The sequence below is a fragment of the Indicator indicator genome, chromosome 3 (assembly GCF_027791375.1).
Source record: "Indicator indicator isolate 239-I01 chromosome 3, UM_Iind_1.1, whole genome shotgun sequence".
Taxonomy (NCBI): Eukaryota; Metazoa; Chordata; class Aves; order Piciformes; family Indicatoridae; genus Indicator; species Indicator indicator.
Window position 1 is genome coordinate 33,316,568 of NC_072012.1, and position 26,694 is coordinate 33,343,261.

The window sequence follows — 26,694 nt, forward strand, 5'->3', positions numbered from 1 at the left end:
ATATGCGTCTTGAAGAACAATAGTGTTGTGCGAGCCCAAAACTGACATACCCTCAGGGAAATACATGCTCTCCAACCAAATAATTTGCCCTGTTCTTTGAAAATTACTTACTAATAATGTAAGTTCTTAATATTATGGAAAATCTTTACTTCTTATCTTAATTGGAAGAGGCATATTAAGTGTGAAAATGTTACATGGATTAAGGACTTGGGAAGAGAAAGAATATGTTCTATTCCAAGTCTGTTTCTAGTAGGTCTTGTTTTATTTCTGAGCAGTACAAATCCTTTTCTTCTTGTGTTCAGTCTCTTGAAAGATGTCCCCAGCATGTTGAGGAAAGGGAAAGGAGATCTGTGTGTTGGAAATATTTAGCAGCATTAGTTCTCTAGTCTCTGGCTTCATCATGTGAGTCCTTTTGATGTGCTGCAGTAAAAGGCATTGAAGTTTTTTGTTGGGGGAAAATCTGGGATGATTTTGAGAGACCAGAGAAACACCCACTTTGGAGATTTTTTCTTGTTTTGGTCTTCTATACTATTTTTCTGGGATCTTCACTGTTGACCTTATTCCTTTTGCTGCTTTTTTACTTGTTGAATATTCTTCAAAATACTCTCCTCTAATGAGCAAGAAAGCATATGTAAAAAGCTGGCTCATGCTGATTTAAATGTTTACTTTTTTGTCAGAACATGAAGTTTATATTAATCACAGAAAGGGTTACAAAAACCTCCAAATGAACATATTCCAATCCTAGCACATTGAATGACAGACGTTTTAGATTGAAAGTTGGAATTTCTTTGGAAAAAAAATAAACTATGCATTTTTCTAAAGGCAAGGATTTGGATTTCTAGTATGTTTGCAGCTGCAGTGTTTTGGGTTTTTTTTAGCTACTGCACTGCAAAACAGTGTATTGTTGCCTCAGTGTTTCCCTGAGCCCTTGCAGAAATTCTTAGGTTTTTGTCCTAGACCCCCTTGGGAAACAAGTAAATGCTTCAGTGTGATTTGCATCTCCTGAGGTCAGGAAAAAATTGTTCTGTGTCACCAGAAAACTGCGAAATAGAGGAAGTATGATAAAACATGTTGAGATCTGTCCTTAACTCCTTAAGTGTATGTTTTTGGTATGAGCCCTTTTGCCACATCCATTCCATGTATTTATGATAAAATCGATATACTGCTCAGACAAATGCGATAACAGAACCACACCTTTCTGTGACTTAAAATGTAAAGTTTTGCTAAGCAGGGTGGATAGAGCAGGTGAATAGCGATTTGTATTCTAAAACTTTGTTCCACAATGCACAGACGTGCATGCACGCACAGACACACATGCACAACACACCAGTCAATGCACCTGTTTTGGTGCATTTGTGGCCTGCCCGACAGACAGTACTGGGGGAACAGGGTGTTCATCTTGACTGCTTGTCATGTCTACATTCTGGTCGGTGGCATAACTTCAGTGTGTGAATGGTTCAGCATGGGCAAATCAATATATGCACAACTCTCTCATCTTTAAACTGAGCGCAGGCTTGCAGTGCTTTTTATTTGTTTGCATGTTTTGCATGAGTCCTTTGTTTTGTGCCATTAGTGATAGTAATTTTTTTTTTTTAAAAAAAAAGACACTTTTATGTTCCTCCAAAATGGAAATGGACTTCAATTAAAGTGAAAACAAGCAACTGCTTTTCTAGATCCCATTTCTGTGATAAGCTTCAAGGTTTGTCTGAAAGCTAGCTCATGAAATTTCTCTCGTCTTCTGAAGACAATGCCTAGTTTTGATCGTTGCTTAAAGTTACTTTACATTGAAAGCAAAAGTTCTGATAATTCACTCATCTGGTTTGATTAATTATAACTGTGCTAAATGAAAATGTCACTGAAGTCACCTGTCAAGAGTTTATATCTGACTGTTCCACACTACACAGTCAGTGTGGAAGGTCAGCAGGTAGATTATACTGGTAATACTGAGTTAATAGAAAACAGTAGTATGTAAAAATAATGAATATTTTTAAAATATGTAAACATGTACACTGTATTTCATTGTCTGAAAACCCTGTTCCTCTCAGGAGATGTCCTTATTGAAGTTCACACATAAATCCTCTGTAGAACAAGCAAAATTTCCACAATAATTTGTGGTTTACTGATAGTAGAGGAGATGTCTTCAGACATGAAATGCCATTTTCTTTTACCTTTAATGCCTTTTGTTCAAGACTTTGGTTTGATTGTCATTATGAGATTCATGACCTTTCATAAAGTCACCCATTTATCAGCAATTTCATTTTGTCACAATAGTTAGGAAGAGTTAGTTATTGAGAACTTGAGGAACACCAAAATAGCTACTGTGTGGAGGTTATGTTTGTTCTCTTCTGTCTTGGGAACTGAAGAGCCTTTTTATTCCATCTTAGTTGTTCATAGTTAAGAGGTTTTAGCAGTGTTTAGGATGGATTCCTAGAATGCAGATTTCATTAGCACATTGGTGATGTGCTAGAGTGCATGCTCATCAAGTTTGCAAATACCCCCAAATTGGAGGGATCACTAGATACGCTTCAGGGCAGTGCTGCCATTCAGCGAGACCTTGACAAGCTGGATAAATGGACTGTAAGACCTGTCTCCCAAAATTCAAGGGCAAATGCCAAGTCGTGCACTTGGAAAGGAGCAACAATTTCCTTAAAAGCATGCTGGGACTGCCCAGATGGAGAGCTGCTTTGCTGAGATGGCTCAAAGGGTTGTGGCAGAATGAGTCATCAGAGTGTCCTGGGAACTGAGAAGTTTAACAGTGTCCAGGGCTGTATTAAGAGCCACATAGCCAACTGGTTGAGGAAGGTGATGCCCTAATGGCACTCAATGAATTGTAACCAGCTGCCTAGGTATATTTTGAGCCCTCAGTGCAAGAGAGATTGGTCTTTCAACAGTGAGCAAGTTCAGTGGAAGCCTGTCAGACTTCTCAAAAGCAGAAGTACTTGCTGTTTTCTGGAAAGGCTGAGGAAGCTGAACTTAGGCAGCATAGAGAAGAGGCAATTTTGAAAGGGACCCAGCAGCTGCTTCTAGTACATATTAGGAGAAGACAAAGCTGGGCGCTACCCAGTAGCGTATAACAGGAGGCAGAGATACAAGAGATATAAAAGGAAACAAAAGCTTCTAATTTGACATGAGAATATTCACCAGGACAGTAGAACAGAGAGGTTGTGCAGCCTCCCTCCTTGGAAGTGTTCAAGACTGGACTGGATAAAGCCTAAGCAACCTTATCTGACCTCATAGCTGAGCCTGCTTTGAGGAGGTGGTTGGGTAAGAGACTTTCCGAATGCTCTTCTGACCTGATATATCCTATGATCCTTGTCTTCATAACATTAATGAAAGCTTGGAGTGTGTTTGTCCTGGTTTTATCTGGGGCAGAACGCCCTGATTTATAACCATTTGGTCTGGTGCAAACCCTTTTTGGTACAGTATAGAAAACTGCTGGTGATTCTTCTACGTGAGGATAAGCTTTAGGTTGTGATTATGCTTTTCGATTTTCTTTACCTTTTCCAGAATAATCTGTCACTGGATAGAGAGGCAGATAGTGTAATGTACAGCATAATGTTAAACATAGTGTTACATAGAATTAGTAAAATTCCTGCATGTGAAGTGTATTTACGTGTGTAATACGAATACTTGGGCATTTCCCTTTACTTGCTAGCTTTTTCGTTGTTGTTGTTTGTTGGTTGGTTTGTTCTTGTTTGTTTGTTTGTTTTTCATTCAGTATTACTTGAAAAAGGAGTTGTTTTGGAAACGCATTTGTTAATGATGTTTCTTGCTGAATTGGGTATCCAAACTTTCATTCTGTTATTACAGAATTGTCCATGTTAAACATTTATATGTATTGGTTAATTTTAGCGTGCTGACTCTAATTTCAGCATGTCAAATTAATGTTTCAACAGCAATAGATGACCTTTCGGAAGGAGACTCAATAAGGTAAGACTTTAAAGACACCTAACATTTACCTGAGGAATGATTTGAGAGGCATCATACTGATTTTGCTTTGCTTTCTAAGAAGCTCTGAGAAACTGGGGAGTGATGACAGCTGCCATACTTCCGAGGAAGAAGAGCTTCATTTTACCCCCAAGGTATGATGCATTTACAGGAAAAGCATCCTGTAAAAATAAGTGATTTGAAGGCAAATTTTCTCTGGGGTTGAAAGAAACTACAGTTCCTGCCAATATTGTTTTCTCTTTAGAAGCAGTCTCTGGCCTGTCAGCCTTTCTTCTACTGTGAGTTTTTCCAAAAAGACTTGTAGCGGTGACAGAGCATGCAGTAGATTTGTGGTTTGGGGCAAAAGAGCAATAGGTGACAAGATAAGCAACCACATTATTTCATTTGTTCTTGCTCCTCTGAGTCAGATTTGCAGACTCTAACAGTTTGTAAGTTACTACTATAGCTTATTCTGTTCTCTAAACATTCTAATTGTTTCCTGTAAATTTGGTGATACAGTCCTAACTGGTAAGAAAAAGGCCATTTTTTAATCAAGATACACTGAAATCCTTCATCACCTAGTTCTCCTTTCCTCTCTTCAGGTTTCTCAAGAGCACTCAGTGGATAAGTTACTCAAATGGGTCATCTTTTTTTCTATGACATGGCATTCCATGCTTGCATGTGATCTCACACTGCATGTTTTCCTCTTTTTTTGAATGTTTGGGTACTATTCTTTTTGTCAGCTCTAATGCTTTCTCTTTTTACTAATGTTCTGAAGAATTATCAACTTCTGCAGTCATTTCTGGAGCATATATTCTGTTGCACTGGAATTATGCAGTGATGAGGAACCTGAGCGTTATAGGTGTAATATTGGAGGTGCAAGCATGTTTTTTTCAACATGATTTCATTGTCTTGCACTGATGTGAATAGAAATGATGCTTTTTTTTCTGGCATGATATTGAAATTTAGGAATATTCTGGTAAGTATGCTTCTAGGGACTAATTTATGCGTTAAGTCTAAGGATCTTAACAGTTACTTGTGTTGTGCACATTTGCCAGTAAGCATCCTGAAGACTGCAATTTTAAGTATGGCTGAATTTTCCTTAAGTGTTACAGATATCAAAACCGGATTTTTAAAGCTGTTATACATGTAAACATAGTTTTGGAAACAATTTACAGAAGAGTGCCTGTGCAGTATTTTGGGATGAAATACAGAACTGCAAATGTGAGGGGTGTTTGTGTAGCTGGAATTATGGGATGGAGCTAGCACCTGAGCACTATGTATGACAGCCTGGGTATTATATTTTGTGTTAAAGATTTGTTGTGAACCAAGGGTTTATTGTTACTGTTTAATTTTTTTTCCTTAACACTGTGTTTACAGAAGCTGCAGAAGCCAAACTTGACACTGTTAATGAATGCTTCCCAGCAGTTCAGGAAAAACAGTAAGCCATTTGGAAAAGATTGCATGATACACTGCTATATACAACTATACTTGCTAAGTAGTGGGGGGGTTGGATTTTTGTTTCTTTGTTTGTTTCTATAGTAGATGAGAAAAGTAGCGTTTTGAAAACACAACACTTAGTCATTTCAAGAAAAAATGAAGTTGTATTGTTAATATGATGATATTAATTCCCTCCTAAACCTTTGTCCTTGGTAAGCCTGTCTCAAAGGAGGAAGAGGACCCTGGGGCAAGAACTAGGGGGTACTCATAGAAAGGGCTTTAAACTAGAATTACTGGGGAATGGGGAGGAAACTGGGCTTGCAAGAGAGAAGCCTGGAAATGGCATGCTGATACCTGTGGGACAGTGTGCTAGTCCTGACTAACTGGTGAGGTTCCAGTGGACTGGAGGTTAGTACATGTGAAACCCATCTACAAGAAGGGCCAGAAAGAGAATCTGGGAAACCACAGGCCTGTCAATCTGACCTCGCTGCCAGGGAAAGTTACGGAGCAGATCATCTTGAATGACATCAGGTGTCACATGTATGGGACAGCAAGATGATCGGGCCCAGTCAATGTGGGTTTATGAAGGGCAAGTCTTACTTAACCAATCTGATCTCCTTCTGTGACAAGGTGACCCGCCTGGTGGACAAGAGAAAGGCTGTCAACATTACCTACCTGGACTTTATTAAGGCCTTTGACACGGTTTCCCACAGCATCCTTCTGGAGAAAATGTCTGCTCGTGGCCTGGGCAGGTCTGGACAGGCAATACACTTTTTTGGGTGAAAAACTGGCTGAATGGCTGGGCCCAAACAGTTGTGGTGACTGTCCCCCTCTACTCAGCAATGGTGAGGCCCACTTTGAGTACCGTGTTCAGTTTTGGGCCCCTCACTACAAGAAGGACACTGAGAGGTGCTGGAGGATGTCCAAAGAAGAGCAGCTAAGCTGATGAAGGGTCTTGAATGCAAATCATGTGAGGAACGGCTGAGTGAACTGGGGTTGTTTAGTCTGGAGAGGATGGAGGCTGAGGGGAGACCTTATCTCCCTTTACAACTACCTCAAAAGAGGTTGGAGCAAGATGGGGGGTCTGTGTCTTCTCACCTACAACAAGTGATAGAACAAGAGGAAGCAGCCTCAAGCTGTGCCAGGGAGATTCAGGGTGGATATGAGGGAAAAATTCTTCACAGAATTATCAAGGATTGGAACAGGCTGCCCAAGTGAGTGGTGGAGTCACCATCCCTGGAAGTATTTAAAAGCACGTGGATGTGGTGCTTGGGCAGATGGTATAGGGGCAGTAGCTTAGCAGTAGTGGTCGGATTGCGAGCTCTAGGTGAGTGGTTGGGCATGATGATCTCGAAGGTCTCTTCCAGCCTCAACAGTTTTATGATTCTGTGATAAGTCCTTCCTCCATCCTACCCATCCCTTACCTGGCTCCTTTTCCAGACATTCCTGAATGACTCCTCTCCTGTGCATATAATCTGATAACATGCCTGTTGCTATTTACATAATTCCTATTGTTCACCATGCGTTTTTTCCTTTTCTTGTGCTTTAATATGATGGTGATGGTTCTTTAGTTCAAAGCCTGAAGTCACCAGAGAAAAGCCTCAAACTAAAAGCCCCATCAAATGCAAACCTGAACAAAGAATGTGGAGAGTTGCTGAATCAAGATGTTTCAGATGCTAGCAACCTGGAGGAAGAAGAATTGGAGGAGGAGGAGGAGGAGGAGGAGGAGGAAGAGGAAGAGGAGGGAGAGCAAGAAGATTATGAAAATGACAGTGGCGATGAGGAGGAAGAAGAGGAAGAGGAAGAAGAAGAGGAAGAAGAAGAGGAGGATCTTACTCAAGATAAAAAGGAGGAGGCAGATCTGGAAGATGAAAAATCTCAGTCTAATCACATACTGGAGGAAGAGCAGGGGGAGAAAACAGAACTTAAAGGGGAAATTAATCCAAGATTGGAGTATTTTATTCACCCTAAGTATGAAGAGCAAAATCGGTGTGGAACTGAAGATGTTTGTGATGATGATAAAATAAGTAAAGAACTTGATGAAAAGGGGGAGGAATCTGTGGATACTCCTGTATCTTTTATAGATGGGTGTTATGAAGGGTTGCAAGAAAATGTAACTGCCATGTCTCCCAAGATAATGAATAATGAAGTAACTTGCAAGTCAGTACCAAAACAAGCTGTCTTTCAAAGTCGAAATAACTTGCAAGATACACAAGAAAGCTGGAACATGGAAAGCATGTTTCAGGATAAGTTTCACAGAAATTCTGATTCTTGTTTTGCAGGCTCTGAAGTGACAGACTGGAAAAAAGAGATACTTCAGCCTTTCTCAGATAGTTGTGGTCTTAAGGATAAGAAGTCAAGCTTTGGTGATGCTTTTGAAGGCGGTAATAATTCTCTGTCAGCAGCAAAAAACCCAGGGCTTGAAATTCAAAAAACAAACCCTGTAGTTCTTGAATATGTGGATGATGAAGACATGGAAGAAGAGCAATATGAAGAAGTAGATGGTAAAGTCTGTGAAGCACTGATACAGGAAAATAAAAACTTGCACTTAATTAGTCATGAAGAAAATTTAAGAGCAGCATCTCAATCAAGGATCAAAGTAAGTATATAGGGATGACTTAATCACAAAGGTATTTTCCAACTGTCATATAGGTAGCAAAAAAATGGTAAATGTGATTTCTGTTAACACCTATTCTTCACATCTACCTGTCTTTTCCTCATCCTTTTTGATGTTAGAAAATGCCATACTCCTAGCCAAAGCAGGCAGTGTCTTCAATTCTTTAATTGGTTACAATTATTTTGCAGAAAAAAAGAAAAGACAATAGACTTGTTTTGGAATCTGTTTTTCTCAGTTGTATGTACAGATTTTGTCTGTGAAAATTTACTGCCGTTTAGTAAAATTCATGTTGTGATGGCTGAAGCTGAGGAAACAAATTTGAATACAATCAAGAGTAGGATTTTCTTTGTAACTAAGTAGGGAAAAAGAAGGAAGATGAAGAGTTAGACTGACATAAGGAAGTACATCTCAAGGACTTTGCAGAACCAGGGGGGAGACTTAGGATATTAGGCATTGCTGACTACTCATAGATTTTCATAGAGAAGCTCAACCAAGTGTCCCTTTTGTCTTAAATAAGAGAATTATTTTTCAAGTTGTCAGTGGATGGCAAAGAAGATGCTTGTTTCTGTTCTTCACAGCTGGTTTGGTCAATCTCTTTTAGGAAGAATCATCTGAACAGGAGAAAAAGGAGGAGGAGCAGAAGGAGAAAGAAACTAGTGAGAAGCTACAAACTGAAGTTCTTGAGGGTGCAAAAAATTCAATTTATGATCATGACAGTCATCAAGTCCACAGTGCTGCAAAAGACAACCCCGGTGAGAGAGATGAGTTAGTAAATACTGATCCCAGTTCTTCCTCTATGAATATTAATGTGCAGTAAATGAACTAAAATGGTGATTGACTTCTGAGATAACAATTTTTTCCCTTGCCTGTGAATCTCAGTGGGAATTAGCAGAGAAGGAAAGCATCTTTGGTTCCTTTTTTCATTTGTTCCTGAAAACTTAAATGGTGGTGTTGGGTTCCAAATGATGCTATGTGAAACAAGTGCCATTCTTGCTTTCATTGGTCTGTTCTTCCTGAAGTAAACTGAATAAAATGCACAGATGAAAGAGAGAAAGACTAGAGTGTCTCAGGTGTGGCAGTAGTATTTCCCTTCCTGCCCTGTACCATCAGATAGAGAAACTGATTTGCTCCTGACTGAAGCCTGGAAAAGATTTGAGTCAAGATGAGGAAGTTGTTCTGTTCCAGTGCCTCACCTTGTTCATTTTTAAAATGCAGAAGGTCTTCCTAATGACACACTTTTGTGTGCTTGAAAGCATTACTAGCTCAGTCAGTTGGCCACTTCAGCATTTGCCTCAGGTCTCAGAGCAGGAGATGAGGGCACTATTTCTACCATCTTAACTCCAGAGAGTTGCTTGGTGTGGTAGATGTTACCAAAGCATGTGCAGCTACTGATCAAATGCTACAAAGGGACCTGGCTGCTGTATTCAAGTATTGCACCTATACATGCTCTTGTGTCTTTATGCTTTTTACTGTAAGCATGTGTTTGGCATAGTGTAAGCAGTCAAGATTCCAGGCCAGAACCAGCAGTTTCCCCTTCTTGGGTGGGTACCCTCACTGGTCTCCAACTGCTTTACTCCTTCTTTCTGTGTGTGTCTCCATATGAGTGAATCCTGAATCAGTTTTAGCTAATGGAGTAACTTAAACCACAGAAATTAAGGTAGTCTGACCAGGAACCCACTGAGACTGAGCCTTAGGTTTGCCTGGTCAAGAACAGATTTGGATGTCCACCTCCTGAAACAGAAATGGCTTTTGTATATTTGGAGTGACAATGCTTATGTGTATAGCTTCTGGGAAAGTTAAGGGAAACAACTCTCTGACAAGCATGATCTGTCATGGTAGCACTACAAAAAAAACATTATTTCTTGGTGATTTTAGTGATGTTAGTGTGAGGATATTTTGGATGGTGTTTCTCTCGAATAACTCTTCTTCATTTGTCCTTAACAATGGAACCACTGCACATCGTTTGGATGGCTGATGGACTGAAAACAGAGCTAACTGTAACTGCTCAGTGTCTCACTTCTTACTCATTTGTAGGTGCCCTTCCAGCAGAGGGAGCAGAGGAAGAGGAAGATTCTGAATCTCCCTGGGATTCTGAGGTATGAATGAAGAACGTGATGGTTCCTACCAGAGGTGGGGAGGGTAGGACTAAGATCCAACTGGAGCAGTAAAGTGTTCACTCACCACTGCAGCATGCATGCCTAGGGAACAGAAGCGCAAACTTGAATGGCAGGTACAAGTTCAGTACAAAATTTGGATCACCACACACCCGCAGTTATTGGTTCACAACCCACATTCTCAGTTACCATGTCAATTTTTTTTGTGTATGGCTGTCCAGTTGGTCAAGGTTTATCAACATGACGGAATAGTTTAGATGAGTTATATGGATTTTACAAAGAGCACTAGTGCTCTGGTTTTCCAGTATACCATGTCTTGTTGTGTCCCTTACAAGGGTCATATCAAAGAGGTTTTTCTCTCTAATGCACTTGACACTATGCTATGCAAGTTGGCTTAGCAGGAGTTTTTTACATAGAAATGAGCTGAAAATGCATTTGTACCAATTCTGATACATGTGGTTTTGGTTTTACAGACAGATTGTGGAAGTCTGAGAAAAGTAACATCTGGTGTGTTTCTCCCAGCTACAGACATGCACGGAACATACTCACAGATTGTTGCAGGGGAATGCAACAATGGTAACTTAGTAGTGGATTATATGTTTGTCATGTAGCATTTCTTTGGATTGGTTATTGTTTGTTTGGGGGGTTTTTTATTCAAGTTCTTTTTGCACCATGGTGAACGTGTAGCTGATTTAGGACTGACCTATCTGAACGTTTAAACTTTCTTGGGTGATAATGCAGCAGAAGAAAGCTATGATCCAGCTAAGCTGCTTTTTTGCTTTGCGTTTTTTTGGTTGTCTGGGTTTGCTTTGTTTTCGTTTGGTTCGTTGGTTTTGTTTTTTTTCCCAGCTTAACTTTCAATATCTTTCTTGTTGTGCTTTTCCTGGGAGCTAAAATGTCACTAAAAGATCAGGTTTTGCTGCTGAGGGTTTCTGCCTGTTTGTGAGACTGTCTTGAGCACCTTGAGCATAGGAAGTTATCCTTCTTTCCTGAGAAGGATTTCTCCTTTAACAAATGGTTTGTTAATCCTGCTTTTAGTATAGCTACAATAGAATAGCTGAAGAAGATAATGCAGTTTTACTTTGCTAAACTGGAAGCAGAACTTTACAGACTCCTGGGAGCTGGTAAATCTACTTGTTGAGTAATTGTCATGGAAGTCTGCTTTATGAGATTGTACTAAAGTGTGCTTTAAAATGGTGTGAAAAGGTTTGAAAGGTGATTACCATAGTCTTTTTAAGGTATTTCCATACTTCTGGAGCATCAAATTTGCTGAAATCAAATACGTTTTCTTTTTTTTTTTAATTTTTGTTAAAAATACATTAAATTTTGCTATAGAGTCATTTTTAGTAACATTTTGTGCTCTTTCATGAGAGGACTCAAACCATAAGGCAACTAAAGCAGAAAATTTGAGAAATAAGGGTGGATTTGGAAATGATTTAATGTTGGACAAAAGTTTAAAAAAAATAATTGGAGCTCTACTATATATGTAGATGACAACCCATCAATATTTTTTTTGCTTGTTTTCCTTGCAAACTAAACCAGCACAATCTGATGAGAACTAGTTTGAGTTTTACCTTACCAAGTGACATGTGCTTGGGGTTTCTCAGTTTCCACCTATGCTTTCTTCAGTGCAAAGGAAAACACTCCTCAACATTAAGTATTTTTAGGATAATCACAGTGATACTGCTGTTGGACTATTTTATGATCATTTGTTACAGCAGACCAGCTTTGGCTTTAGAAATAATCCTTTTAGAAAGCAGGATTCAGCTCCTCAAAAAGACTAAATATTTCAGTCTTGTCATGTTAGCAAGCATGACCTTATTGCTTCACATGAATTGTTCTGTGGTGGTTGTTCTTTAAATATGAAGTGCACAATGGGAAGTATGCGTTGTCCATTTCTTGTATGCTAATATAAACGCTATGTGATGAGGTAAATTGAATGTTTGGGTATCATATCTGTGATGAAATAATGCTTGCAACTAATACTTAGTTGTAGAAACTACTGGTGTTGAATGGAGTAAAACACCTTCAATTTAATAAAATAATACTTCCCAAAACATTTTTCATCTCCAGGTTTATTGGAGAAACCCAACAATTCACAGGTAAGCATTTGTTCATGTCAGACTGACTACTTGTTCTGCTCATCAAATAGTATGTAGTTATTCTGATTTTTTTTTTTTTAATTATCATTTGATTGTGTCTTTCATAGCTGAAGAGTCCTGAACCTGTTTTGGAAGTGAATGAAACCTCTCCGAAAAAAAGACAGGAGGAGTCAGGTACTGATCACTTCACGTGGTTCTGGTTTTAGCTTCAGAGTTCTTCTGGATAGGAGTTTAACAAAGCATCTGATTTATTTGGGTTTTTTTCAGATCTGTTGCAGGAATTTGATTTAGAAGATGCAGAGGATATTGAAGGTATTCAAAACAGTATCTTATGAATGTTGTACTTGCAATTTTTTTCCTAATATTAAAATAATGGTTCTAGCAAGGTATTCTGGGAGCAGGAGCTCTACTGAAATATGCATCTCTGTGTATGCATGCTCCTTCCTCCAGTCTGCCATTCAGCACTGTAAATACCCTTCCCCCACCATACGTGCTGTCATCTCCCCTTTACAAGCACTCCTGAAGTTTGCTTTCTTTCCAATTTCTTTAAAAAAAATCCCACCAAACTTCCTGATATTCCTGTTTCCCTGAGTGTCTGCTGTGTCTGATTCCAGGATAGGAATCTGTGAGCTAAGGTGTGCAGGAGCTGCAGGGGAGACAGAGTAATTCTTGGTCTCATGCTGTAGCTGTACTTAGCAGAAATTATTACTTGTCTGGCTTTTCTCTACATCTCTGGCAGTTACTTTGACACATACAGCCAATGCTTTTGTTTGAGGTTTCCTTCTTGTTTCATGGTAACTGACCAAAAGATTTAGAGGTAAGGGAAGGGAGTGGCGAAGAGAGGCAAGGTGGGAGGAAATGACAGTGTCAGCATGTTGTCAGGAATCCTCTTTGGAAACAAGGCTAAAAGTGAAGAAGCTTCCTGCTGCATGAGGTATTGGAGAGAGGATACACAACGGTGATGTTTTTTTAGTTTCTTTGTTCCAACATTTATTGATTTGCAGATTTGTTAATGAGATGAGGAGATGAGAAACAATTCCCCATTCAAATTTTAGAGGCTCTGCAATAAGCTATTAAAAATATAAGCCAGGGAGAGGTGAACACATATGTAGGCAAGTAGGTGAACTTGCAAGTTCTAAATACAGAATACAAATAGTCTCAAGTTCTTTGGCATCTTTGTTCTAAGGGGAAAAAACATACTGTTGTTCTTTTGACAATAATAGAGAGGAAAGAGAGAAAAATATTTCTCTCCTCCTCTCTTTCACTTCTCTGTCATGTACTTGCAATGGGTAAGCAACAGTAGGTCCTGTTGTAGTGATAGTGTTTTTATAAGGTCTGTAGAGATCTGGTAAAAGTTTAGTTAAAACATGAAGTTTGGGGTTTTTTCTTTATTATACATAATGTGAAATATTAGCCCCATAGTGGACCAGTATGTTATAATACTACAAACACAGAGGAAAAACTGCCTTTCATAGCTCATTTCATGTCAGCTTTTTTTTTCCTATGTGTCTTTTATTAATTTGTCATGTTGGTTTTTACCCATGTGTTAAGTTGAAGGTCAGATGGTTAGAAGTATATGTGAAAATTCTTTCAAGCTTTTATGTTTGGATTTGGGTTTAAACAATTTGATTGGTTCAGTGAAGAATCATGATTCCTGCAGAACAAGTATTTCTAAACCTAAAAGAGCTGAATGTCATCCCTCACAAATGTAGTTCATAAATCTGGAAAACAGGTACAATATCTTGCACAATTAAATGTTGAATGAGAAATTTAAGTTTCCCATTCTATTTATTTTGTTACTGACATGTAGTAATGACTTCATAAAATCTCTTTTGTGGCCAAAGTTAAGTAGTGCTGCAAAAAGTCATTATGTAAGACAGAAGAGAGAGGGGAAGTAAAGGCTAATTGGGAAGAATACGAAAAGTCGTATTCCAATGCTAGCTAGTGAAAAGGCAGAGTAAAAAGTGGAGAATTTGCATCTTCTATAAGGGCAGAGGTTTCTGTGTATTTCTGTTAGGCATAAAGCCAGATTCATCTAACCTCACTGCAAGTAACTACTAATCAAAATGCATGCAAATCAAAATGACTGACAAAAATACTGATAATAATAATAATACTAAGATAATAATAATAATACTGAGAATTTTTGATTATACTTTTTTTTTTTAATGGGTAGGCTCTCCAGAGCTTCAGTCTAGGATTCTACCAGTGTTTTGACTAAAAATTTCTTCCTGTGCTATAAGTGAAAAAACCTTGATGATGAGGAGTACTCTTTCTTTCACCTTACATACATTAAAAAGTAAAATGCTGTGCAAGAAACAAATTCACACCAATGCATCTTAAGTCTCTATTGTGATAATCTTCTCTGTAGGAGCTCTCAAATTTGAGAAGATGTGTTACCTTGTGTTAAGATTTTTCTCAAATATGATTCAAGATGCACTGTAGGTGTAAATAAGTAGTATTAAGTCATGCTGGTTATAAAAATATGTCTTTTTAACTGTAGATGAGCATTCAGGATCTAGCTTTCATATGTCATCCTGTGAAAAAGAGGACATCAAGGATGCCATTGAAAACTATGGTGTGCAGGTATGTGTAATGAAACAGTCTGAATTGGTAAGTTGTATTATATGCTAAGTTAAAGAAAACTTACCAGTGAGTGTATAGCACTGAAGGGAGAGTCCTGTAGATAAAGGTTGTATTATAGTCCAAAGTAAAGTTGGAAACAATCTTTTTACAGTAAGATAAAGTCCTTGTCATTATGTTGAGTACTTGCTGTTACACTGATTTATTTCCAGGTGGTTTTCTTAAATTTTGACCAATGTTTTTTGTTTTGTGCACTGCTGAGAAACAGTACAAATGCCTTTTTTTTTCCCTCCTATGAAAAACGCACATTCATGTGAAGAGGGAGATTTGTCTATAATATGCTGATCTTAAATAGGCCTGATCTTCTTCTTTGTATGAGAAAGATTGTGGGGCATGCTTAATTTTTGACAGGCAGAGGACAGAATTTAAACCTATTGGAAAGTGGTAGTAGTTGGTCAATGAACTTGGGAACGGAGAGGCTGAGACAGGCGGAGATTGGCTGAGGTGCTCCTTCATGTTCTGGAAAGAGAAATTTTTGCAGAGGGAGAAAAGGGCCTGGCTAGTGAGAAAAGAAAGCAAGGAGTGCAATGGTCTTAGCCCATTGGAACACCAAGGTTGCAGGCTCTGTTTAGAAGGCAGCATGAGCTAAGTAGGCACATGGGGAAGGAGTGTAGTGGAAGTGGTATGACAGATGATGCAATCAGTCAGAACTCCTGAGGAAGAACAGAGCATGAGGTCTGGAGCATGGAAACTGGGTAGGGGCAAGGCATGGTACGGTTTTCATACAAGCTTGAGTTGCTGATTTTTGGGATGAGAGAAGGAACGGACAGGTTTCCCTAAAAAAAAAAATTTAAAAATTACTTGGAGCTTGGAAGGGAAATCAACATTTCTGAGCCTTGGTTGAAGAAACAGTCCTAATTTAGCCGATTTTCTGTGTGGTAGACAGTAAAAAATTTGCCATCTTCATTGACATTGTGTTAGTTTAGCAGGCAGGGCACTGGAGAATATCAGACAGTAGAGAATTAAGGTGGAAAGAAGGTGAGAAAATGTAGGCAATTGTAATGAAAAATATTATTAAAGCAATAAAACTTGAAAAAATAAATTGCTTTGTGACAAATATCACCGGCTACAGACAGCAGGCAGGCTAAAAGGTAAAAGCAATCCTAATGTCCAGATAATTCTAATCCAAGGAAAACTGTTGTCTCTAAAGTAAATCCTTCTGGTTTTAAGAAAAGCATGATTCAGCCAACATTTGTTTTTGTTCTAAAACTTGCTTTCAAAATGTCTTATTTCTGTTATTTCTGCTACATGATAAGGGTTACTTTGCAACAGAAATTACCTAGATTAACTGTAATTTACTTTTTCTTGGTAATCTTTCTGTCTGTACCTGCTTACTTAAGGATAAATATATTCTAGAAACTACCAACTTGATAGAAAAAGCAGCACGTGAAACTCACACTGACAAAGCAGAAGTTTCACATCAGGAAGAAAATGAGGAATTGCACTGTTCTGACAAGCAGTTAAGTCCAGATCATTGGGAAGAAAGATATGAAAAAATGTGGGTTGAAAATGAGAAAAAGGAATTGAAAACAAATTTTAAAAACATTACAGCAGAGCTGAAGCAGCTGTTTGGTGAAATTAATGAAACTGGGAAAGCTTCTGTTGTGAAAGAAATGTCAGAGGATGGCTTCAGTGAAGTACTGAAGAGTTCTCATGTTGCTACATCTCATGTGACAGAATCAAGTAATAAGTTAGAAAGTAAAGGTGAATGTGGAGATACTAAACTTGTGCTCAACAGACAAGTACCCAAAATGGAAATGGTAATTCCAAGTCTTGTTGTCCTTCAAGACAAAAATAACTTAAACACAAATATGGACGATACCTGGAGTGTAGATGAAAATGATGGCACAAACAATACAGATGATACAAAGGTGCCTCTAGCAAAAGGAGAGGAAAAGAAAATGCCTACTATGAAAATGGAAGAGAATAAAAGTGGAAGTTGTAGACATGTAGAGGGAAGTCCTGAATACTCCTTGAGACGTAGCTTAAAAACAAGTATTTTGGATGGCATTTCTAATACTCTTCTTAAAACCAGACCTGTTTCTACAAGTGATGAAAATGCATTTTCGGTAACAGAAAGGAAACTTGGAAAATACTCTGGATTTAATGATGATATTCCCAGGGACTGCCTTATCAACAGTAATAAAATCAGAGAAACTGAAATGGAGAGTCTTTTTGCAAATGCTCAGCAATCATGTGGCATGCTGAAATGGAATCTTGACGAAGAATTAAAACAAGATATGGAAAGATTTAAGAGTAAGGTAGGAATGTTGCAAATGGTATTCCTGGCTTTGGAGAAAGAGAAGGTACAGCTGCAAAAAGAGGTAGAAGTTCACTTGCTACCCCTTATTCTTTAATCTTTTCCTATATCAATGGTCCTGTTCACTTCAGCTATTCATCATTAAGAGAAGACGCTTTGTTCAAATTAATTTTGGTTTAATGGAAATACATTACTTACTAACATGGAATGTATTATTTTCCCAGTTTAACAATAGATGGCACTCAGTTTCAGTGTAAGTATTTATCACTTCATTGCTATAAAAAGAAGTGCACACAATTACATCAATTTTGGTTCTGAATCCAAGAATGAAAATAGCTTCTGAACAGGGTCTTAACTAATCTATTCATTTGCTGTGATTCCTGCATGGTGTGTCTTCATTGCCCTTCACTAAAATTCCTGTTTGCTCTGAAACTATTTCTGCTTGTGGTTTTGTAAGTTTTTTTTTAAAATTCTTTTCTTTCTTTTTTTTTTTTCTTCTTTTTTCTCAGGTCGCAAAAGCACACTCACTTGATTTTTTTTATTATTATTTATTTTTACTGTGTTTTTACAGGTAGTATTGTGTAGTCCTAGCTCTGTCCATCATTTCACTTTCCTGTTCATGTTTTAATATACACTCTTGGTTTTGTTTTAAAAGCTATGTTTTTGTTACATCTTTAATTGTGTGAATTCAAAGCACTTAAAATGACTTAATATACTTTGCAGTATAATTTTGTGACAATATTCTCTGTGTGAATTAAAAACAATAATTTTACATTATTTCAGAGGTAAACCTTCAGTTATTCAGTCTTGACTATGGTGTTTCTTCTAGAAACACTAAAAATGTATTCATCCTAATTTTATTTCTGTAGGTCAAGAAAGAAAAAAGCAAACAAAAATGTTTCAAAGCACAAGAGGTGCCAAAACAGGAAGATCTTGATAAATTACATACACCTCCAGGGAACGCTGCTAATCAGCAAGTTAAGCAAAAGCTTACTGTAAGGAAGAATGGCCATTTGAAAATGGAGAATGGAAACACTATGGAAGAAAAAGACAAAAAAACCCTTTTATCTGAAGAGAGATCAACATTGGTTAAAATGCCAATGAAAAGGTAAACTAAGGAAATAATATCTAATTCTTACTTGTAGTACTAATTAAGTATCTTTTAGAGTTTCTAATACTGTAGTAGTTGAAGTATTTTCCTCTATGCTGAAAGCTGTAGTATGTAGTCTACTGCTTCTCAAGCATTTAAAGAGAAAAGAAAAATTATAACAAAAAAAAAAGCCTGTTACACAGCTTCAAACTCATTGCCCACTTTTAAAAGCAAAAATAAAGAAAAAAGAAATCAAATTCTTGTGAATTTCCCTGTCAATACTAAGACAAAACATGTCTTCAAAAGCAGAGATGAAGACTGGCAAACCCAATTATTTCTGTAGGAATTGGCCATCCAGAAAAGTAAGAATTTGTTGTTTACTTTGCTTTCTTCATTTTCTAGTTGATTTCAATGATCTCCATGCAGTTGTTGTTTTCCTTTTCATTAAGTTTCTATCCTCTTTGTCAGGAAAAGATGATACTACCAAAAGTTTGAAGGCAGCACAGATACTTTTGTGTAACCCAAAGCAGGAGTTTTTTCCTGTATGTTCTTCCAAGGAATCCTGCTTTAGATACTCCCTTTAATGGGGATATGTTCCATCTTAGCCAAATGTAACTCATTCCTAGGAGATGGGTATCTTCCATGATCTTTGGGGTCAGGTCTGTATGTTGTCATAAAAGTTTTTCATCTGGGTTGGTTCTGCACATCATCTTAAGTGTGTTTGTTTCACAGAAGTATTTTCCGCAAAGCTACTCAATTGGTGATTTTTATTTTTTTTCCTGTTTAATGTAGTACATTTGCCCTGAATGCCAAAGCTGCAAAACAAAAGAAAAGACAGACTTCAAAGCAGAAGGCTAATCAGCACATGAACTCTTCCAGTGGGAATACTTTTCAAGTACTGGATGATAGCATTTCCAGTGAAACTTCACAAGATGAAGGAAGGTACTGAATATAGCGAATGTTAAAACTTAATGATAAAAATTGACCTGAAAGGTAGAGGTAAGATTTGTAAATCTGATGCATACAATGATTCTGGTTCTTTTGTGTGACAAGATTCTTGTTCTTTCACTTCTTGCTCATTCTGTTACCTGACACCCTTTGTATTGAAACACGTATTTTCTGCTTAGAGTTCTTTGAACATACTAATCAAGTTAATTGTAAGGTCAAATGTCCACAAATTCTGAATTTACATGAGTGTGTGCACATGTGAAACATACGTATTTTACATTTTTTAAAATGGAGAAGAGAGACTTACTAAAGAGCAAATTTCACTCTAACTACAGGCATCTATAATTTTTTCTGCACTTTTTTTCTTCTCCTCAGCTGTGTCCCCTCTTTACTTTCTCACTCCAAATTTACTTGTGTGGCATTCAAAGTGAGAAACAGAAGGTGTTGACGTTGTGCAGTCACTGTTCAGCAACTGGAAATACTGGCCTCTTATCAACACTGCTTTGATCAAAAATCTAACACACAGCACTGTGTGCGCTGTTACACAGAAAATTAAATCCATCCTAGCCAGATCCAGTACACTAGAGGATCCAAAAATACGATTCTTTTACCTGTAAGATAAGGATTCTCAATACAAAAGGAGCTGAACCTTTAGTGCTAAACACAGAATGCACGTAACTGTATATCTACCTGTCTGTAGCTGTAAGATTTGTCACTTTGAGCGAAATACAGAGAACATTTATTTGAATATTTTGCTTAATATCTTGTGGAAAAAAATAGACTTTCAATAAACATAATAGTACATTTTTTTTCCCCACTCTTCAAATACACCTAACAAAATTCTTAAATTTTAGTTTAACTCACTTCTGAAATCAAGTTTTCAGAGCAATTTTTTATATTGGTCATAATGCAATATCAGCATTCAGGTACTGAAATATATTTCTGTTTTCCAGACTTGCAGCAAAAACAAGGAGTGAAAAAAAGAAGGTACTGTAAAACTAGTTTCCTAATAGTTTGTGTCAACTTGTAATCACTTAGACAAGTGCAGCATTTCATGTAGTGATCAACCAGATGCACAGATTTCTGCTAGTATGCAGCTTAGTCGTGTTTGAGCCAAATATATAGGCAGTGAGCGAGAGGAGAGGTCATTCATTTGTTGGTAATGATCTGTAATACTATGTAGTTATATACAGAAAATACTGTATTGTTTGTAGGCCAGCATGCAAATGGATGTATCTGATGACCTTGATTTAACACACTCATCCAACACAACTTCAGAGGACATCAAATTACCAACTTCAACGTACAAAAAGGCTGTGTTGCTATTAGAACAGCTTAGTGTGGATCACTCAGGTATGTTTTCAAGTTACTTTGTCCTCAGTTGTTACAAGTTCCTCTTTTAAAACATTTCATCGTTGCACTCCTAGGTAGTTTAGTTTTGTATTTCAATCTAATATTTCTTTGTAATTAAAGATCCCCCTCAAAAGATGTGAAATGATCTCACCTATCCTTAGATGTCTGTCTGTCTTTTCAACACATATACCTCACTTCATTATTGGTTCTCTACCTAGTCAGAGCTGGAGAAGCAGATTCTTACAAAGAGACCTTGCAATTTCCCTCTGCTGCTATTTTTTTCTTCATACTTTTCCTCTGCTTCAGAGGAAGCATGGCTTAGAGGCTCAGCTGTGCCCTGTAGCAGGTCCATTGGAACTCTGTCTATCAAGGGGCAGCCCCTGGCCTCTTCTCACAGAGACCTCCACACTAGCTGCAGTTTTCTCTCTACCAAAACCTTGTTGAATACAGCAAAACATTAAATAATACATTTGAATGTATTTGTGCATGTGTGCAGCTTTGTTGGTTTTGTTTTTTTTTGATCTTGAAATAGGTTCTACTGTTTCGCAAATTCAAGACATACTTCTTGAATATGAACAGATAATAGAACATGAAAGAAATTTATATGTAACTGTCTGCAGAGAAGTAAAGAAACTGGAACGTGAAAAGGAGTCATCACAGTTAACAGCGAAAGAGACATTGGCACAGCTAGAAATGGAAAGGAAAAATGATATCCAAAGCCTTAAGTACGTAACCTTGCATTCTGATAAAGTGTTATCTCATCAGTGTTTGTATTCCAGAAGATGCTGATGGCACAGGCAATAGGATGAGAAGGTTCTAGCTTGAGGTTTTTTAATCCCATGGGCAAGGTATGCTATAAAGGACATAATGTCACAGGGAAGAATGCCCAGATGTTAGCTTCATGTAAGTCCTTTGGATGTAATTTTAACTTTCTTTCTCTCTCTCTTTTTTTTGTGTTTTTTTTTTTTTTTCAATGAGAACTAAAGTATGTTTGGGAAAATAGGAATATAAGACAGGTTGATTTTTTTGTTTGTTTTGGTTTTTTTTTTTTTGTTTGGGTTTTGGTTTTTTGTTTAGTTGGTTTTGGTGGTGTCTTGGATTTTTTTTTGGTTTTGGTTTTGGTTTGGTTTTTTTGGTTGTTGGTGTTATTTTGTCTTTGTAGCTTTTGATGGTGTATAATATGGTGTATAAATGGAATTCGGGTAACTCCACAGAGTGCTACTCAGAACAGAGCTTAGAGTATTTGTTTCCTTGCTCATTTGGGCTTTTCTGAAAGGTCAGATTTGGGTATGCCTTTTTCCCTATGCTGCTAAGATAAACCTGGGTGATGTGAGGTTTTGCAGTCACTGTCCACATCACTTCAGACAAGAGGGGCCAGAAAACACCATATGAAATTCAGCAGGGACACATGCAAAGCTCTGCACTTGGGAAGATCTCCTTGTGATGATGGGATGGCCTGGCTGGGCAACTTGCTAAGAAGGCAATAGTGGTCTTTGCAGAGAGCAAGTTGAACATGAGCCAGTGTTGAATCTGCAGCTGAAGAAGGCCAATGGCGTTCTGGGCTATAATAAGAGCAGCAGAGCCAGGAGATGGAAGGGAGTGATTGGTCACCCCTATCCAGCACTTGTGGGTCTGTCTAGAGCACTGGGCCAAATTTTTGGCCTTCCAATACAAGAGAGATCTTAATGGATATATGTGATTTCATTAGACAGCTAACACACTGGTTAGGGGGCAGGAGCACTAGCCATGTGAGGATAGGCTGGAGGAAGTAAGCTTTCAGAGTTTGTGCCTCACAGTACTTTAGTTTCTCAAATATTCTGTTAAATCCTAGACTTACTTTGCAAGAAGAAGAGGAAAAAAGGCTCACAGTCGAAACACTATATAAGAGAACAAGAGAAAAACTCAGAAGAAAAGAAGATCAATATTGTAAAGAGATGAAGGAGAAAGAGCAACTTGAGTTACAATCAAGGAATTTAGAAATGGAGTTAATAACATTGAAAAAGCTTTTGAAAGAGGTATAATACACTTGTCATCTTATTTTCTGATTATTTTTAATTGTTTTTGTATTCCAATATGTCTAAAGGAGGTACTTCAGTCATGAAAGAGGCAGTGGATAATCTGAATTTTGAGGGCAGTTGGGAACAGTTGGTTCACAAGTGGTCTGGGGTTTTTTTTGGTGGTGGTGGTTTTTGTTGATGTTTTTGTTTTGTTGGTGGTTTATGGATTGTTTTTGTTGTTTGGTTGGGTTTTGTAAGTTCTTTTTACTTATTTGTGGTGTAGGTTTCAGTTATATTTCAGACAAAATCTCTCTGAGTTATTTTTCTAAATGACTACAAAGTACTCTATATTTACTCTGTAAGTTTTCAGAAGAAAATTGAAATTTATAGATGGATTCTCATAACTGTTGGGAAGCAAAAATATTTGAAAGAATATAGAGGAGAATGGGAAGATACTGCTAGTGCTGATTTTTCTCAAAATGCAAGTAATCCAATTATATTACTGTAGGTTGAAGAAGAGCGTGATGAAACACAGAGACAACTCTCTCAGGAAAAGAGCGCCAGAGCCCTGCAAGAAGGAATTCTGAATAACCACCTTTGGAGACAGAAGGAACTAGAGGAAGAGACAAGAAGAACTATAAGAAAAAATTCAGAGGTAAGTAGATTATTTTTTTATATATAATTAGTTACATTTTACCATGTTTGTTCTAAAGTTATAATAAATCTTATATTGTTTTTCATGCATGCGTATAGATTATTTAAAGTCTACAAATGTAACTTGACTTTTCCCTTTTATCTTTAAAAGTTTTGGAAAGTTCTGTATGTACCTGAATTGTATGTGCAGTTAGGAAGCTAATAAAAGACACTATTTACTCTGTTGCTTAAGCTATTTGTTACTTTTCATTTCATAGGCATTTTATCATCACTTTTTAAGGTTTCTAGCAGTGAAACACCTACCTGCATACATTAAAGGTGACCATCGACAAAAGTGTTTGATGCTCACTTTGTGTTCCCATTGCTTCTTTTTTTTAAAAATACTTACTCCTTTAGCAAAGTTACTTACCTCAAGTAAGTTTCTTTTCCACTTCCACACACTAAAATTACTGAAGGAATATCAGCTATGAATGAAGCTCTCTGTAGGAGTTAGAATAATTGGAGGAGAAAAAGACAATCTTAAACACTGTGTATAAAAAAATAAATAAATAAGTCTTGCAAGAGTTTTCTGAATTTAGTAACTAAGACTGTCCAGTGCTTGGAAGAATTATTTGGTTTTGGCTATGCTGCCCAAATGTAGGGCAAATATGCTTATATGGGAAAACATATATCTAGAAAATATATCTATATATAGATGTATAAAATAAACAGAAAATTAACAAAACTATTGCATTCCAGAGATAAATAGATTGTGTGGCTAACTTTCGGTAATACAAAAGCATTGGTGTTCAGAACCGATAAAAGGTGAAAAGTAGGACAAGAAGGAAAATACCCTTTTTAGTTTTAGTTTTTACCAAATTTGTAACAAGACTTAATTAATCTTAAAGAGCTTATTTTAAAACCATGCACATACAATAAAGCTCTGTAATTTTAAAAGCTTTTTATTCTTGAATATTTTAAACAATTTTATTAAATGGTTGCTGGTTTAAGGACAGGAAAAAAAAAAAAACATTGTATATTTGTGATGTTCATTTAGGTTTAAAGGGTATGTTATGCTTCCAGTGTGTGTATATGTTGTACATGTGTATGAATTCATAGAGTAGCTTATATACTACCTGGAATTTCGCTCCCATCTTTGAAGACATGATTCATTATTAGAAATGTTAAAACATAGTTTGATAATGAAGAGGTTTTGTAAATTAGTTTCCCAACTGGCTATTTATCCGTTTTCCCTATAATTCAGGAATCCGACAGTGAGAGAGAAAAGGACCTGTTGTACAAAAATCACTTGCTGCAAGATGAGATTGCTATGCTAAGACTAGAACTTGATCAAGTAAGACTTAGGCACCAGGAGGAAAAAGGAAAATATTTAGAGGAAAATGAGACTTTGAAAGAAAAAAACGAAGATCTCAAAACAGAACTTAAACTGAACAAGGAAGCCTTAACACAAACAGTTTTTCAGTACAACGGACAGCTGAACTTAGTAAAGACAGAGTCTGCAGTGCTAACTTCTGAACTTGAGCAGGCAAAAGAAAACAAAGACAGGCTAGAGATAGAAATTGAAACATTTCGTGCCCGCCTGAACTCTACTGTTCAAGAACTTGAACGTCATCAGTCATCTAAAAGTGATGTTGAACGAGTATTTCAGAAAGACCGTGATGAATGGCTTCGCTTGAAGGACAAGCTCCATCATGACCTCTCTGATGTGCGAAAAGACAACAAGAGCCTGTCTCAGCAGCTGAGCAAAGCCGAAAGCAAAGCTAATTGTCTAGAAAATGAGCTTCATCAGTTGAAACAAGCACTTGGAGAAAAATCACTGCTTTTAGAAATGACACAAAAAGAATTAAATCAAGCCCAGTGTCAGGCAAAGGAATGTGATCATGCTCGACAACTTGAGAAAGATCAAGTAAGCAAATTTATAATAAAGCAGGAGTCTATGCAGGAACGATTGGCCCAACTCCAGAGTGAAAACCTTTTGCTCCGTCAGCAACTGGAAGATATGCAGAACAAGGGGATGGTTAAGGAAAAACAAGTGAATGATGTGCAGGACCGGTTTAATGATATCTTCAACAAGCTCAGAGCTGATACTGAAAAGCAAGTTTACCTAGTGGAAGAGAGAAACAAGGAATTAAATGCCAAGTGTACTGATTTAAGAGAACAAATCTGTAAATATGAAACTGACAAAGCAGAGAGAGAGGTAAAGTATGCATTTAGAGCAATTTAAAATTTGGCAGTTCTTGAAATTATTTTGTTTCTAAAATGTACCAAGTATAAATTCTGTGTGTGGGATCAAATAATGCTGATCTGTTCTGGATTGTCATGTTTCTCTTGGATTTTTGGAAAGTTTTGGGAAACAGGATATTGCTGCTCAGAGAACAGAGAAAAGGTATCCAAGTCTAACCTTTTATCAAGAATTTGATTCTTCTCTAGAACTTTTTTCATCTTTTTTTCATTACCCTATTTCATGCTTTGTAGAGTGTTTTTATGTACTTGATGATGGGGTTTTTTTATGTATTGATTATGCAAACAAGCAGCATAAAAGGAAGAGCTATCCAGTATGCAAGTGTTGAGAAACGAAGATGCAGACAAGTGAAGTGATGAGGGATGGTTTTATATTAAGTTTCTACAGAAAAAAAAATAAAAAACCACCCCAAACTTCTCCGTAAGTTCCTATTAAAACTGAAGAGTTTTGGTAGTGTCCAGGTGTTAATTGATGCATGTTTTTTGGGGGTCCTAAGGGACCTACCTGTTCCTTGTTATGTTATTTTCATACACTAACCTAAGTTTTCTCTTTTTTATAATGGGAAGTCTTATCTAAATGTGTTCTTTCCTTGTATCACTGTGAAAGACTAATTATCTGGAGAAAATCAGTTAAACTGTCAGGTTTCTGCAAACTGAGGTGGTACTTGAGTGTGAAACATGCTCCTGTACAGAGCACTAGCATAACATTAAGTCACTTGAAAATGCTCGAACCAAGTGTTGTTCCTATTTCTGCACTTAGATTATTTTTGTTGAGAATACAGGTGGGGGTAGGAGTAAGGAATAGGTAGATAATTGAAAAAGCTGTAGATAAGGGGAGAATGCATTACTGTATATGTTTCTAGGAGTAGATAGGGTCTTCTCTGTTGTTATTCTACCAATTCTAGGCAAAGCATTGATTTAAAAGGTGCCTTACCCATTTTATTCACTCTTCTTTTACTTTCTGGAAAGCAGAAACTAATCACATTGAGTATTTAGACGCTGGTATAAGGTTTGTCTCCCTTGGTGATTTGAATAGTGATTTTAAATTACATTTCTTTCCTCATAACAAATACAGAATCTTTAAGTGAGGTAAATATCTACATGTGTTGAGTAACCACCTTGTTCTTCATTTATCAGTGACTTTAATGGGGTAGAGGAGAGAATTCCAGCAGTGCTGTCATTTGTTTTAATCTGTGAATTGCTTTGTATTCTCGCTGCCACAGTAACAGCTTTCTTTTGAATTTACTAGTTGTGTATGAACTACCTCAGTTTTTGTAAATCTAATGTGCCAGTATAAAGGCAGTTGTT

The 26,694-nt window shown here is 37.2% G+C and overlaps 1 protein-coding gene across 1 annotated transcript in view; it reads left to right on the forward strand.

Annotated features, from left to right (window-relative positions):
* ANKRD26 (ankyrin repeat domain containing 26) overlaps window positions 1–26,694 on the forward strand; it is a 48,216-nt gene that overhangs the window by 6,605 nt on the left and 14,917 nt on the right. The window contains 20 exon segments of the mRNA XM_054399980.1: window positions 3,873–3,930; window positions 4,010–4,082; window positions 5,308–5,363; window positions 6,913–7,966; window positions 8,586–8,769; window positions 10,019–10,080; window positions 10,572–10,674; window positions 12,172–12,200; window positions 12,308–12,374; window positions 12,468–12,512; window positions 14,704–14,786; window positions 16,184–17,173; window positions 17,979–18,211; window positions 18,986–19,135; window positions 20,095–20,128; window positions 20,356–20,494; window positions 21,027–21,219; window positions 22,326–22,509; window positions 23,000–23,146; window positions 24,389–25,342. Coding sequence (XP_054255955.1) covers window positions 3,873–3,930; window positions 4,010–4,082; window positions 5,308–5,363; window positions 6,913–7,966; window positions 8,586–8,769; window positions 10,019–10,080; window positions 10,572–10,674; window positions 12,172–12,200; window positions 12,308–12,374; window positions 12,468–12,512; window positions 14,704–14,786; window positions 16,184–17,173; window positions 17,979–18,211; window positions 18,986–19,135; window positions 20,095–20,128; window positions 20,356–20,494; window positions 21,027–21,219; window positions 22,326–22,509; window positions 23,000–23,146; window positions 24,389–25,342 — 4,838 coding nt within the window.